Source organism: Pseudophryne corroboree, chromosome 5 (genome assembly GCF_028390025.1).
Source record: "Pseudophryne corroboree isolate aPseCor3 chromosome 5, aPseCor3.hap2, whole genome shotgun sequence".
Taxonomy (NCBI): domain Eukaryota; kingdom Metazoa; phylum Chordata; class Amphibia; order Anura; family Myobatrachidae; genus Pseudophryne; species Pseudophryne corroboree.
In genome coordinates this window covers 656,621,173-656,635,001 of record NC_086448.1, presented here as the reverse complement: position 1 = coordinate 656,635,001, position 13,829 = coordinate 656,621,173, and the positions used below count along the sequence as shown (strand labels likewise).

The window sequence follows — 13,829 nt, the reverse complement described above, 5'->3', positions numbered from 1 at the left end:
ACCGGTCCTTTGTGGCCACATTATCTTATGTCACCACTAAGAAAAAACATTTCCAGGCCAGATTGTCCCATGCAACCCACAAAGTTACCTCAGTACCTCAACATACTCGCAATTGCTAGCTAATCCTTCTGAATCTCATCGACTATTATACAAGGATGCCAAGTCGATCCATGACACCATTTGTGCTGAGTAGGCTAAACTACTCTTATCATTTCAATCTAATAGATATTTCTGATGGGATAATCGCCCCAGGAAATTGTTGACTAACTTAGTGAAAGCTTCCTCTGCCCCTAAACGCATCCCATCCATTCAAACTGGCCAGGGCTCCCTAGCACTGACTCCGGAGACAATTAGTGATGTTTTACTTTAATTTTTTTAAACCATCTACACAGCACCCCCTGATCAGCCCGTCAAGGGTCTGGACGACTTAACTCAGGCAGGCCGGCCTACCCATTCTGATGATTATAGAGAACTTCTTAGTTCTCCCATCACAGACGCAGAATTGGAGATGGTATTTAAATCTTTACCTAACGGAAAGGCCCCAGGTCCAGATGACCTATCTGCCGCATACTACAAACTCCTCTCCCCACACGTTCGGGAACTCCTTTCTAGACTCCCTAATTCAATCCTTATAGGTCATTCGGCCCCTCGTGATTTTAATACCGCTAGGGTAATTGTTCTACCCAAACCAACTAAAGACCCTATACCTTAGTTTCTTCGTATAGACCGATTTCCCTCTTGAATCAAGATTTTTACTAAAATAATCCAGTTGGTTTTGCCTAAATTATTACATCCTGTGCAGACAGGTTTTCTTTGCAACAGCCATTCAGTTCGTAACATCCGCTCCCTGTTGGTGGCTATGATTAAGGCACATAACTCTCGGGAGATGGGAAACATAGTGACACCGATAAGGCCTTTGACAGGGTATCTTAGACTTCTTCAATATCAGGAATTTGGCCCGGACTTTTTACATGTGTTTCAAATCCTTTACCACCAACCACTTGCCTATTTGACAATTAATGCCCATAACACCAGTTATTTTACATTGCATCGTGGCACCAGGCAAGGTTGTCCCCTCTCCCCACTTTTGTTCATCTTGGCATTAGACCCCCTTTTTCTGCATTTTTTTAAAGGAAGATAGATGGCATGGAATTAAACTGAACCATCTGGAATTTAAATTCTCCATTTGCCAATGACATCTTGCTTTATTTTAGTAACTCCCATGCGGCACTGCCCCATTTGTTCTCAATTTGAATTCCTTTGAATTAGTCTCTGGGTTTAAAATTAACTGTTCAAAAACCAAAGCTTTGGCCTTTTTTCCCTTTGCCAAAACTGTCTGGGGATTTTTGTTTCCCTTTCACTGGGCATCAGATGATATCACATATCTCAGTATAAAATTCCCTAATCATCCCTCAAAACTATAGACCTTAAATGTTTCCTCACTTCTTGCCAGGACTTATACTGACTTCTCTAAATGGGGTCACCTCCCTTTGACATACACTGGCCGCTGTCATTTATATAAAATGATAACCTTTCCATGGTTTTTAGATGTATTGCAGATGCTCCCATTGATCCCGCCTAAAGATAACATTCACCCAACTGAACAAAGCATTGACCAAATTTATTTGGGTAGGTAAATGGCTAAGGGTCTCGCTATTTAAATTGCAACAACCAAGGACCCTGGGTGGTCTAAATTTGCTGTGTTTGCGCACTTATGCAATGGCGGCAAACTATAGAGTTGCTTTGGACTGGATTAATGGGCGCAGTGTATATGCAAATCAACAGCTAGAACAAACCTTCATACCGAACTGGGACCTGGTCTCCTTGCTACATGCTACGCCCCACTTCATGCCTAATTTTGTAAAAGTTAATGTCCTGTTGTGTTCTACCTTTATGGTGTGGAGGACGGTGCGCTCCAAATCGAAATTGTCGCTGCAAACCTCTTTTTCTCTTACGTCCTAGAGGATGCTGGGGACTCCGTAAGGACCATGGGGAATAGACGGGCTCCGCAGGAGACATGGGCACTAAAAAGAACTTTAGGTATGGGTGTGCACTGGCGCCTCCCTCTATGCCCCTCCTCCAGACCTCAGTTTAATACTGTGCCCAGAGGAGACTGGGTGCACTACAGGGAGCTCTCCTGAGCTTCCTGAAAGAAAGTATTTTGTTAGGTTTTTTATTTTCAGGGAGCCTGCTGGCAACAGGCTCCCTGCATCGTGGGACTGAGGAGAGAGAAGCAGCCCTACTTAAATGCTAGACTCGGCTTCTTAGGCTACTGGACACCACTAGCTCCAGAGGGAGTCAGAATGCAGGTCTCCCCTAGCGGTTCGTCCCGGACCCGCGCCGCCGTCCTCCTCGCAGAGCCGGAAGATAGAAGCCGGGTGAGTATAAGAAGATAGAAGACTTCAGAGGCAACAGAAGACTTCAGATCATCAATGAGGTAACGCTGCGCGCCATTGCTCACACACAGAACACACACACAGCGCACACTGTGGGGTGCATGGCGCGGGGGGCGCCCTGGTCAGCAATGTATACCTCTAGGGCTGGCTATGATTTGATTTACACTGTTTAGTGGTATTTCAGAGTATCCCCGCCAGTTTGTTTTAAAAAAAGCGGGACCGAAGCCCGCCACTGAGGGGGCGTGGCTTCTTCCTCAGCACTCACCAGCGCCATTTTCTCCACAGCACACACTGAGAAGCTGGCTCCCCGGACTCTCCCCTGCTGATCACCGGTGACAGGGTTTTAAAGAAGGTAGGGGGGCACATAATTTGGCGCAGTGAATATATATATATATATATATATATATATATATACACACTATATCTGGGTACATTTTTGTTTTTCCAGGGTTATTGGCGCTTGGTGTGTGCTGGCATACTCTCTCTGTCTCTCCAAAGGGCCTTGTGGGGAAACTGTCTCCAGATAGAACTTTCCCTGAGTGTGTAGTTTGTCAGTACGTGCGTGTCGGCATGTCTGAAGCGGAAGGCTCTCCTAGGGATGAGGTGGAGCGCATGAGTGTGGTGTCGCCGTCGGCAACGCCGACACATGACTGGATGGATATGTGGAATATTTTAAATGCAAATGTGAATTTATTGCACAAACGTTTGGACAAAGCAGAGTCCAGGGACGGTACGGTGGGTCAGACCCTGCCTTTCCCTATGTCACAGGGGCCTTCGGGGTCTCAAAAGCGCACACTTTCTCAGATAGTTGACACAGATACCGACACAGATTCTGACTCTAGTGTCGATTATGATGATGCGAGGTTGCAGTTAAAGTTGGCAAAGAGTATTCATTATATGATTATTGCTATAAAGGATGTGCTGCATATTATAGATGACCCCGCGGTGCCTAATCCTAAGATCTACATGTTTAAAGAAAAGAAGCCTGAGGTTACCTTTGCACCTTCCTTTGAATTAAATGAGTTATTTGAAAGTGCTTGGGAAACTCCAGATAAGAAACTGCAGATTCCCAAAAGGATTGTTATGGCGTATCCTTTCCCGATCAAGGACAGGATACGGTGGGAATCCTCCCCACGGGTGGACAAGGCGTTGACGCGCCTTTCCAAAAAGGTGGCGCTGCCGTCTCAGGATACCGCTGCCCTCAGGGATCCTGCTGACCGCAAGCAGGAAACTACCTTGAAGTCAATTTACACACATACCGGTACATTACTCAGACCGGCAATAGCGTCGGCTTGGGTTTGTAGCGCTGTACTAGCGTGGACCGATACCTTATCTGCTGATATGGATACGATGGATAAGGAAACTATTTTATTGACCCTGGGCCATATTAAGGATGCGGTCTTTTATATGACAGAGGCTCAGAGGAATATAGGCATACTGGGGTCCAGAGTGAACGCTATGGCTATTTCACGCCTCAACAAAAAACTTCCGAGATATTGCGCCAGGTCAAGGGACCCTCAGGCGTTTGCAGTGGATGCACTGGTGACACCGTGGGTGTTTCAGTCGGTCTATGTGTTCCCCCCCCTCTTCCTCTCATCTCAAAGATACTGAGAATCATAAGGCGAAGAGGAATTCGGACAGTTCTCATTGTTCGAGATTGGCCTCGAAGGGCCTGGTATCCGGATCTGCAGGAGATGCTCACCGAAGATCCGTGGCCTCTTCCTCTAAGGGAAGACCTGTTACAACAAGGGCCCTGTCTATTCCAGGACTTACCGCGACTGCGTTTGACGGCATGGCGGTTGAACGCAGGATCCTAGCGGAGAAGGGCATTCTGGAGGAGGTCATTCCTACTCTGATAAAGGCTAGGAAGGAGGTGACATCGAAACATTCTCACCGTATCTGGAGGAAGTATGTGTCTTGGTGCGAAGCCAAGACTGCTCATTCGGCAGAATTCCATCTGGGCCGTTTTCTCCACTTCCTCCAAACTGGAGTGAAGTTAGGCCTAAAATTAGGCTCCATTAAGGTTCAGATTTCGGCCCTATCCATTTTCTTTCAAAAGGAATTGGCTTCTCTTCCAGAAGTACAGACTTTCGTGAGGGGGGTGCTGCATATCCAGCCTCCTTTTGTGCCCCCGGTGGCACCATGGGACCTTAACGTGGTGTTACGGTTCCTTAAGTCTCACTGGTTTGAGCCTCTTCAGACAGTTGAATTAAAGTATCTCACTTGGAAAGTGGTCATGCTATTGGCCTTGGCGTCGGCACGGCGGGTGTCGGAGTTGGCGGCTTTGTCTCACAAAAGCCCTTACCTAATTTTCCATGTGGATAGAGCTGAGTTGCGGACTCGTCCTCAATTTTTGCCTAAGGTGGTTTCTTCTTTTCATTTGAACCAACCTATTGTGGTGCCGGTGGCTACAAGGGACGTGGAGGATTCAGAGTCCCTGGATGTGGTCAGGGCATTGAAAATTTACGTGGCCAGAACGGCTTGGGTTAGGAAAACGGAGGCCCTGTTTATCCTATATGCAGCCAACAAGGTTGGCGCTCCTGCGTCTAAACAGACTATTGCTCGCTGGATCTGTAATACGATTCAGCAGGCTCATTCTACGGCTGGATTGCCGTTACAAAAATCTGTTAAGGCCCATTCCACTAGGAAGGTGGGCTCTTCTTGGGCGGCTGCCCGAGGCGTCTCGGCATTACAGTTGTGCCGAGCAGCTACCTGGTCGAGTTCAAACACCTTTGCAAAGTTTTACAAGTTTGATACCCTGGCTGAGGAGGACCTTGTGTTTGCTCAATCGGTGCTGCAGAGTCATCCGCACTCTCCCGCCCGTTTGGGAGCTTTGGTATAATCCCCATGGTCCTTACGGAGTCCCCAGCATCCTCTAGAACGTAAGAGAAAATAAGATTTTAAACCTACCGGTAAATCTATTTCTCCTAGTCCATAGAGGATGCTGGGCGCCCGTCCCAGTGCGGACTAAATGCTGCAAGACTTGTCTATAGTTTGCTTACATAAGGGTTATGTTACAGTTTTAATCAGTCTCGGGCTGATGCTGTTTTGTTTCATACTGTTACATGGTTCGAATATTCCATATTTTACGGTGTGGATGGTGTGGGCTGGTATGAATCTTGCCGTTAGTTTAACAAAAATCCTTTTCCTCGAAATGTCCATCTCCCTGGGCACAGTTCCTATAACTGAGGTCTGGATGAGGGGCATAGAGGGAGGAGCCAGTGCACACCCATACCTAAAGTTCTTTTTAGTGCCCATGTCTCCTGCGGAGCCTGTCTATTCCCCATGGTCCTTACGGAGTCCCCAGCATCCTCTACGGACTAGGAGAAAAAGATTTACCGGTAGGTTTAAAATCTTATTTTCCTGACCCTTTGGGGTAATCCCAATTTTGAACCACATAATACTTATCCGATATTTTATACATGGTACAAAGGAGGTCTAAAATATGTCCACCATTTTCTACGTAAAGATGATTTAGTCCTGCTCACACATTCACAGTTATTGGAACGGTTTCCATCCTTGACGATCCCCTTATTTCCCTTTTTACAGGCGAGTAGCTACAGTATGTACAAAAAGTTTCTGTCCACTCTGACTGAGATAGATAGGACCAACACTTTAGATAAAGCATTGCGCCATGATCCCAATGGTCTCTTTTCTACGGCTTTTATATACACCCAATCACGTCCTTTTCCCAGACCTTTCACTGAAATCCATTTTAGATGCCACTATGACTTTAGATAAAATATTGGTCTTGATCTCCTATACAGAGATGCACTTGTTTTAAATGCGGCTTGCCGGAAGCAGACATAGTTCATTGGTTGTGGTCCTGTCCAAAGGTACAAGCCCTATGGCAGGCACTTCAACTATATATTGCGATTGTATTCAATTCACTACAGGTTGAGTCTCCTTGATCCAAAATGCTTGGGACCAGAGGTATTTTGGATATGGGATTTTTCCGTATTTTGGAATAACTGCATACCATAATCGGATATCATGGTGATGGGACCTAAATCTAAGCACAGAATGCATTTGTTACATATACACCTTATACACACAGCCTGAAGGTCATTTTAACCAATATTTTTTATAACTTTGTGCATTAAACAAAGTGTGTCTACATTCACACAATTCATTTATGTTTCATATACACCTTATACACACAGCCTGAAGGTCATTTAATACAATATTTTTAATAACTGTGTATTAAACAAAGTTTGTGTACACTGAGCCATCAGAAAACCAAGGTTTCACTATCTCACTCTCACTCAAAAAAGTCCGTATTTCGGAATATTTGGATATGGGATACTCAACCTGTATTACTAAATCCTGGGCATTTGGGGGTATTTACCCTAAGACTCCTATGTTATCTAAAGGTAATCGTAATTTACTTGTCAAACTGGCCGCGGCAGCAAAAAAAGATACTCTCCCAATGGATCTCCCCGGATTCCGTATCCATTGCACTGCCCCAGAATTTCATTCTTATTTCACTTAGATTGGACCAACACCACGCTTCACAAAGAAAAATTGACTGAGAAATGTTTTGACACATGGCTCCCATACATTCATACTCTATCCCCGTCACTAAAAGAGGCCTTACAGAAATGCTTTCAAAATACTAATTGGTACAATCTGACACTGTTAGACTCTGGTGTTCCATTCTGTCTTGCCCCTGGATAGGGGTATCATTTCCCCTCCCAAAGCTGTAATTTGAACATATTATATCTGTGTTCTGCGCCTTACAAATTACCCTGTTCATGCTCTTGACTTTCTTATGTTGTACTGTTTCTTCCCTTGATTGCTTGCTGTAATATTATACAAGACATCTCCGATTCTGTTCTGTATATTTGTGCAGTATATGTATATTGCTTGTATTGCTTTTGCCTGCCAATAAACTTTTTGAAAAAATAAACAACAAAAACGGTTATTTTTAATTGTAAAGCTTTTTAAAGTTTCAATATATATTCATAACTAAATTGATCAATATAATCAATATTTAAAATCTATTTACAGACAACACAATAAAAAACAGATACATACTCTAGATATGTTTAGGAACTGTGATTGTATTCATTGAATGGGTTTTTTGTATTGTGTCTATTTAATTGAACGCAAATAGTGAACGTCCCCATTTGTGGACATTTAGCGCTCTTAAGTATTTTTGTGTCAGTGTATTTTCTTAATGTATTTTTGTACCATTGCTCATGCAGGCATCTGACTGAGTGTGGGACTGTGACAGGTCTGTGCGTGATTCCACGCAGGTGTTAAGGCTGTACGCTGATTGGCCCTGTGAGAAAGTGATAAAGGCAATCAAAGCTAGCAATGGTCTCTATTGCCTAGCAGCAGCCTAGAGAGGGAAGGGAATGAGCCAGTCTCATCTGAGACAGAGAGAGACGGCCTCCATCACACCCAAGAAGTTCCCCTGATCTCTACATATGCAGGAATAGCACCGCAAGGCATCATGTGCAAGATGAGACAGAAAACTAAAGTAATATGCTGAAGTAACAAGGCAGTTCGCTGTCAACCAATACAATAAGTTTATGGGGGGAGTAGATATATGCAGCACAATGATTTCTCACTATCCTCATTCAATCAGAAATTGTAGCATAGGATTGCGTTCCATTTTCTTAATGTCTCCATAGTAAATGCATGGAAACCTTTTCAAATATGGCAAGAAAACAAACACGAGTTGACTAGAAATCAAAGTGGGAATTGCAGCAACAAAAATTCAAATGTGGAAACACCAAAGTAAAAAGCAAAATGTTGGAAGAAGGTTGTACCTGAAACAAGATTGGATGGAGTTGGACATTATCCCCAAAAAATGGATCTTAAGAATCCTGCACGATGCCATAGCAAAATCTGTACCATACGCACTCGCTAGTTTTTGCGGAAATTGCAAAAGATTCAGTGTATCCAGAATGTATGGAATCATTTCATACTTAACCATCAGCAAAGACCAATGTCTTTTCACCGCTTATATAAAACCTTTTTGGTTAACTTGTTTTTCATCTGTTCAATAAAATGTATGGAAAAAAACATTTGTATGTCTTTAACATTTTAAAAGTGAACAACCATTTACTCTAACAGTAAGGGATATTTCTCTCCCAAAAATTCAATTTCAGAGCTTCCTAATTCAATATTTTGTATATTTTAGTACAGTATTTCTGAAAACCACCCTTATAGTAATTTCTTTTGCCGATTTCTTTTAAATATTTTATTAAGTAGATATTAGATTTTTTCTTTGTCTCCATACTAATATCTTATCACCCAATTGTTGGGACACCATGATTTGATTTATTTAAACAAAAAAAAAAATTATTAAATTTTTTTTCTCCTCTATTGTGTAAGGGGGTTGGAGCATCTTAGGGAAACGCATATAAGCACAAAGTATATGGCATTCTTGCCCATCATTGAAAACAATCTATTGCATTTTTACTTCACTTTTGCAATCTTGAGCTCTAACAAAACCCAAAAAAATTCTCTTTATCTCCTTTTCTAATAAGTAACTTATTGCAATTTCTTTCCCAGATGCAAAGACCTCGAGAGAGATTTTTGAATTCACATTGAAGGCCATAAATCCTCAGGTACTGTTCCTACAGCATTTGTATTAGCATTTATGTTCCATGATTTACATGCATCATTAAATATATATTTTTCTTTTACACAGATCGACCAGAAAAGATATGCTGTGCCATCGGGTCAGTCTATACATGTTCTGTTTTTGGTTTGATAGAAATGTCTGTTTAGATTACTTTTTTTGTTTTTTTATTCAGATGTTAACTTGTCCATGCTTTGTCCACGTCGTGCCCAGTTTTGCCACCTCTGTATGTGGTCAAATTAGGTAGTAATCCTGTGGCTGTTGTTGCCATCTTAACATAATTAATTATATAAATGGATTGCTGGCCCTTGCCGGTCTCTATTACTAATAATCTCCTATCACACAGTTTAAACTATTTGTCCTATCAAGATAATTTATCACATCAAATCACCCAAGATGATTCATGTTGAGCAAATTTCATCTGGAATAGTCATTTTATTGGTTTATCATCTGCTCTTCAAACCTTTAAAAAAACACTATTGATAGATTGACACATTTAACACATGTTGGCCCAGATTTATCAAGCCTTGGAGAATGATAAATTGCATGGTGAAAAGGTACCAGCCACTTAGTTCCTAACTGACATTTTTCAAACGCAGCCTGTAACATGGCAGTTAGGAGCTGATTGGCTGGTACTTTATCACCGTGTCTTCTAATTTTATTTCACACTGCCCACCCCGCAGCAGCTCAAATTCTGACATTATGGGGGATATTCAGTTGTTTGAAAAGTCAGTTGGGTATCTGTTTTTTCCTATCTAATAAACAGAAAAAACAGACACCCAACCTATTTTTCAAACATTTGAATTCCCCCCCCTAAATGTCACTATGCTGCCACTTCACATTATATGTTACACTATGCATGCTGCCACTTCACATTATGTCACATTATGCACGCTGCCACTTCACATTGTTTGCCACACTGTGCATGCCCCAATTTACATTATGAAAAGCTAACCCCCCCCCCCCCCCCCGCCCCATTAGTATTTTTAACGAACTTGCTGATCTGCGCTATGATTGCAGCCTTTTGCTGCGCCACCCAGCAGTAACTGCGGACATCACAAAGGCCCTATTGCTGGACTACCCTAGAGTATCATATGCTACACTATGCATGCTTCCAATTCACATTATATGTCACAATATGCATGCTGCCAATTCACATTATAGGTCTCAATATGCATGCTACCAATTCACATTATATGTCACAATATACATGCTGCAAATTCACATTATATGTCACAATATGCATGCTACCAATTCACATTATATGTCACAATATGCATGCTGCAAATTCACATTATGAAACTGTCTTCTGATTATATGACACGCTACCCCCTTCCCCAGTAGTTTTTTTTACTAACTTGCTGATCTCAGCTATGAAAGCAGCCTCTTTGCTGCGCTACCCAGCAGTTAGCAGTTACTGCAACATCACAAAGGCGCTTTTGCTGAGCTACCCAGCAGTAACTGCTACTTCACATAGACAGTATTGCTGGACTAACCTAGATTAACTGCTGACATCCCAAAGACAGTGTTGCTGGGCTACCCTAGAGTAACTGCTGACATCACAAAGAGAGGATTGCTGCGCTACCCTAGAGAAACTGCTGACATCACAAAGGCAGTTTTACTGGGCTGTCCCCCACTTTTCATATACTGTACACAGGGGCTGCAAACTAAAATTCTCAAACTCCCATTGTGACCCATGTGTAGTTAACACAAATTATCTAAGTGAATAGCAGAATGTTACAACGGAGGTTGTTTTTTTTTTTTTTTTTTTTTTGCCGCATTAAACAATTTTTCGTTCAACTCGCTGCTAATTGAATTGGCCCCATAAATGTGTTGCCAAAGTTGCATGGACATTTGAAGTGAGTGACTGGGGGCCAGCTGGCCGCCTAGGCTCCCATGTGATTTAGTGACTTTGATATTGGGAAATACATATTAGATGCTTTTTTAACACTCCTGCAACCAACTGAGAGAGAATGTGAGGCCATTTAAAAAGTTCACATTGGGGGGGGGGTATTCATTTGCATTTGGGCGCAATGTTTTTGCTGCAAGAAAAACCTTTGTCTTTGTGGCAAATTTTGGATTACCATGGGTAACTGCGCTCCCGATACCCATGATATCCAATTGAAAAAAAAAATTCATGCAGGGTTTTCAGCTTGAAAACAACGCAGTGTGAGAGCAAACAAAAATGACCTACGCGGTTCACGGTCATCTCCCCTCCATCTTTCCACTGGGGAGGTGGGTGCTGGGAGATGTAGTTCTCCCTGCTGCTGCCTCCGAGGGGGTTACACACACACACACACACACACACACACACACACACACACACACACACACACACACACACACACGTGTACTACTACACAGGACTAATTTCAGAGGCAGGCTTGTCTCAGGTCCTCGAAGTCCTTACACATGAATCGCGCATGCGTAGTGACCACTGGGAAGGAAAATAGCATTGCAGTGCGGCAACAGGTGGCGAAGAGGATGGGAGGACTGCATCACCAGAGCTGTAACTTAAAGAATCAAAATAATGCCCGCAGGGGCGTTCGTACGTTCAGGTGCAGAGTGACAGCATATCACCACAATAAGTCGGTGAATTGGCAGACCATACATAAAGATCGTTAAGGTCAGAATAATACATCTGCCCCTCGGTTCTCAGGACCCCACACAGTATATGGTTTCCAGGTCACCTGTGGATTTTTAAAATGCGACAGTTGTTGATACGCAGTGTACCTGCCAGGAGACCTGGAAAACGTGATCTGCTGGGGGTCCTTGAGGACCGTGTTTGGGAACCACTGATCTAAGCTATCCTGCGTAATCAGTAGCAAAATGAATAATTGGGAAAAAAATGTCTTCCTTTCACGCAAAATCACATAACTGAGCCCTGTGGTAGTCCTTTGTTGAAATGGGTTTCCTGCCTGTGAGCGTTCAGTAGTGTGCATCACACAGTCTGCTATCCCTTTTTCTTATTGTTCAGGATCTTGGCATCAACAGCCGCACAGTTTAAGCAAGTCACGCTGACCACTGATGGTATTATGTTCCCAGAGTTAATACATCTAGCCTTACTACTATAGTATTGATCAATGTTTGCTTTTTACATTATCAAGATTCTTTATGGTTTACTTTGTGAGGATGTACACCATTGTTGGAAATGGGTATGTGTGGTAAAAAAATTCCACAGGACCTTCATGGCATCTACATCAAATGTTGAGCAGAAGCAGATTTCATCCTGTTGACATCTAGTTGACACACAGCTCCAAATTGCAAAGGAATGATCCCTGATGAGATTGTTAACTCTCCGGCACCAGAGGTGCGACCAACCAACATGTTTTTGGTGACATTGTCTGGACAAATGATGATAGAACTTGAGTTTCTGGAACACTTGTGATTTGAAATGTGCAGACCACTCATGGAGAAATGCACTGACATCTGTCTGAAACCAGTATACACTATTCAAGATTAGGTAAATATGTTCTCTTCTGAAAAAAACTTCTCTGTTCACCCATTGTCAAACAGACACTGGAAATGCCAGCCTTTTAATAGGGACCATATATTGTTCTTGCTTTCTCTTGGCAATGTGCCGGAAGCAAAGTTGAAGACCCGTTCCTTTCTGTACCATTGATTATAAATCTCAACAATTCAGTCTTGAAGCTGTCTACAAGAGCATTAGTGGAGTGCCTTGGGTTGAAATGATTTGTTTGGTTATTGTGCCAAAATCCTGTGTTAATAGAAATCCCGCCCCCTGTGTTCTTCTTGCACCCTGATTAACACCCCCATAGACGCATGGACTTGTGCTATGGCAGCTTCTGCTGATTGGCTGAGAGCATCTGCCAATCAGCACTTCAACAATGTGCAGTGCAGGGAACCTCGTGGGTGATATCATTCCAGGTACCAAGCTATACATATTGTACAGCAGGTACAGTTTGACTCTGGTAACTGCATTTTTTATTTTTTTACCAAGACCCTGAACTAATACTTAGACAAGGGGACCGAGCACAGCCAAGGAGTAGGTTAGTATGAAGTGTGTTTAATAAAGGGTTAAAACATTCTGTGTGTGTTGTCATTATTTTAATATTTTCTTTGCAGTGTGACTACAGGTGCCAAAGGGCCCTTAATGTCTAAGCATGCTGGCACTTGTGGTTCTCCAACTGCCAGCATGTTGGGGCAGGCATACAGAGGACTTGAATTTCAGATATGAGCAACAATATTACTTGTATCTTTTACTCCATGAACACTGTACAACCGTCACCAGGGGTGTGTGATATAGCTCTGGGCTTTAAAGCCCACTCCTAAGGGTTCCTCCGGTCCCCGCTTCCTAAGGAATTACAGGTCTGGGCTGACAAGTTTTGGGGTATTTTACATGATGGCAGGGGAACCCTATAAAGTGTATCTCCCTGTTGTTGCATAAGCACCAACTGGTTCAGCCTGGTGCTGGTAGCTGAAAAATGCGGAAACTCCACGCTGGTTTAACCCCCAAATTTCCAGTACCAGACCGGTCTCAGAGGTGCTGGTTATGCAGTTGTTGGGGGGCCTCACGCAAAGTTTATTTCTAAAACTATTTACAGTAGAATACACCAAAGCCTGAACAGAGCAACGATCTGTATCAACTACACATTGTCAGCAGATTCATACTATCTTTCAGCGGATTCTTTTATAAAGGTAGAATATGACTGAAATAGCACATACCTAAAACGGATGGTTCATAATAGACAGTCAAAAATGCTCTTTAGTAAATTTGAGTCTAAATCTTTCTGGCATTGTTCGCTAATTTTGTTTAGAACTTAAACACGATTCTTAGTATTAAAGTGGATGAAGAATAAATTGAGCTCTACTTTGGG

General features: G+C 42.7%; 1 protein-coding gene across 1 annotated transcript in view; it reads left to right on the top strand.

The window, feature by feature from the left end:
* Positions 1 to 13,829, top strand: part of PRKDC (protein kinase, DNA-activated, catalytic subunit) — an 836,940-nt gene that overhangs the window by 195,468 nt on the left and 627,643 nt on the right. Inside the window, exons 8-9 of the mRNA XM_063923695.1 lie at positions 8,922 to 8,977; positions 9,061 to 9,091. Coding sequence (XP_063779765.1) covers positions 8,922 to 8,977; positions 9,061 to 9,091 — 87 coding nt within the window. The remainder of the gene's footprint in view (positions 1 to 8,921; positions 8,978 to 9,060; positions 9,092 to 13,829) is intronic.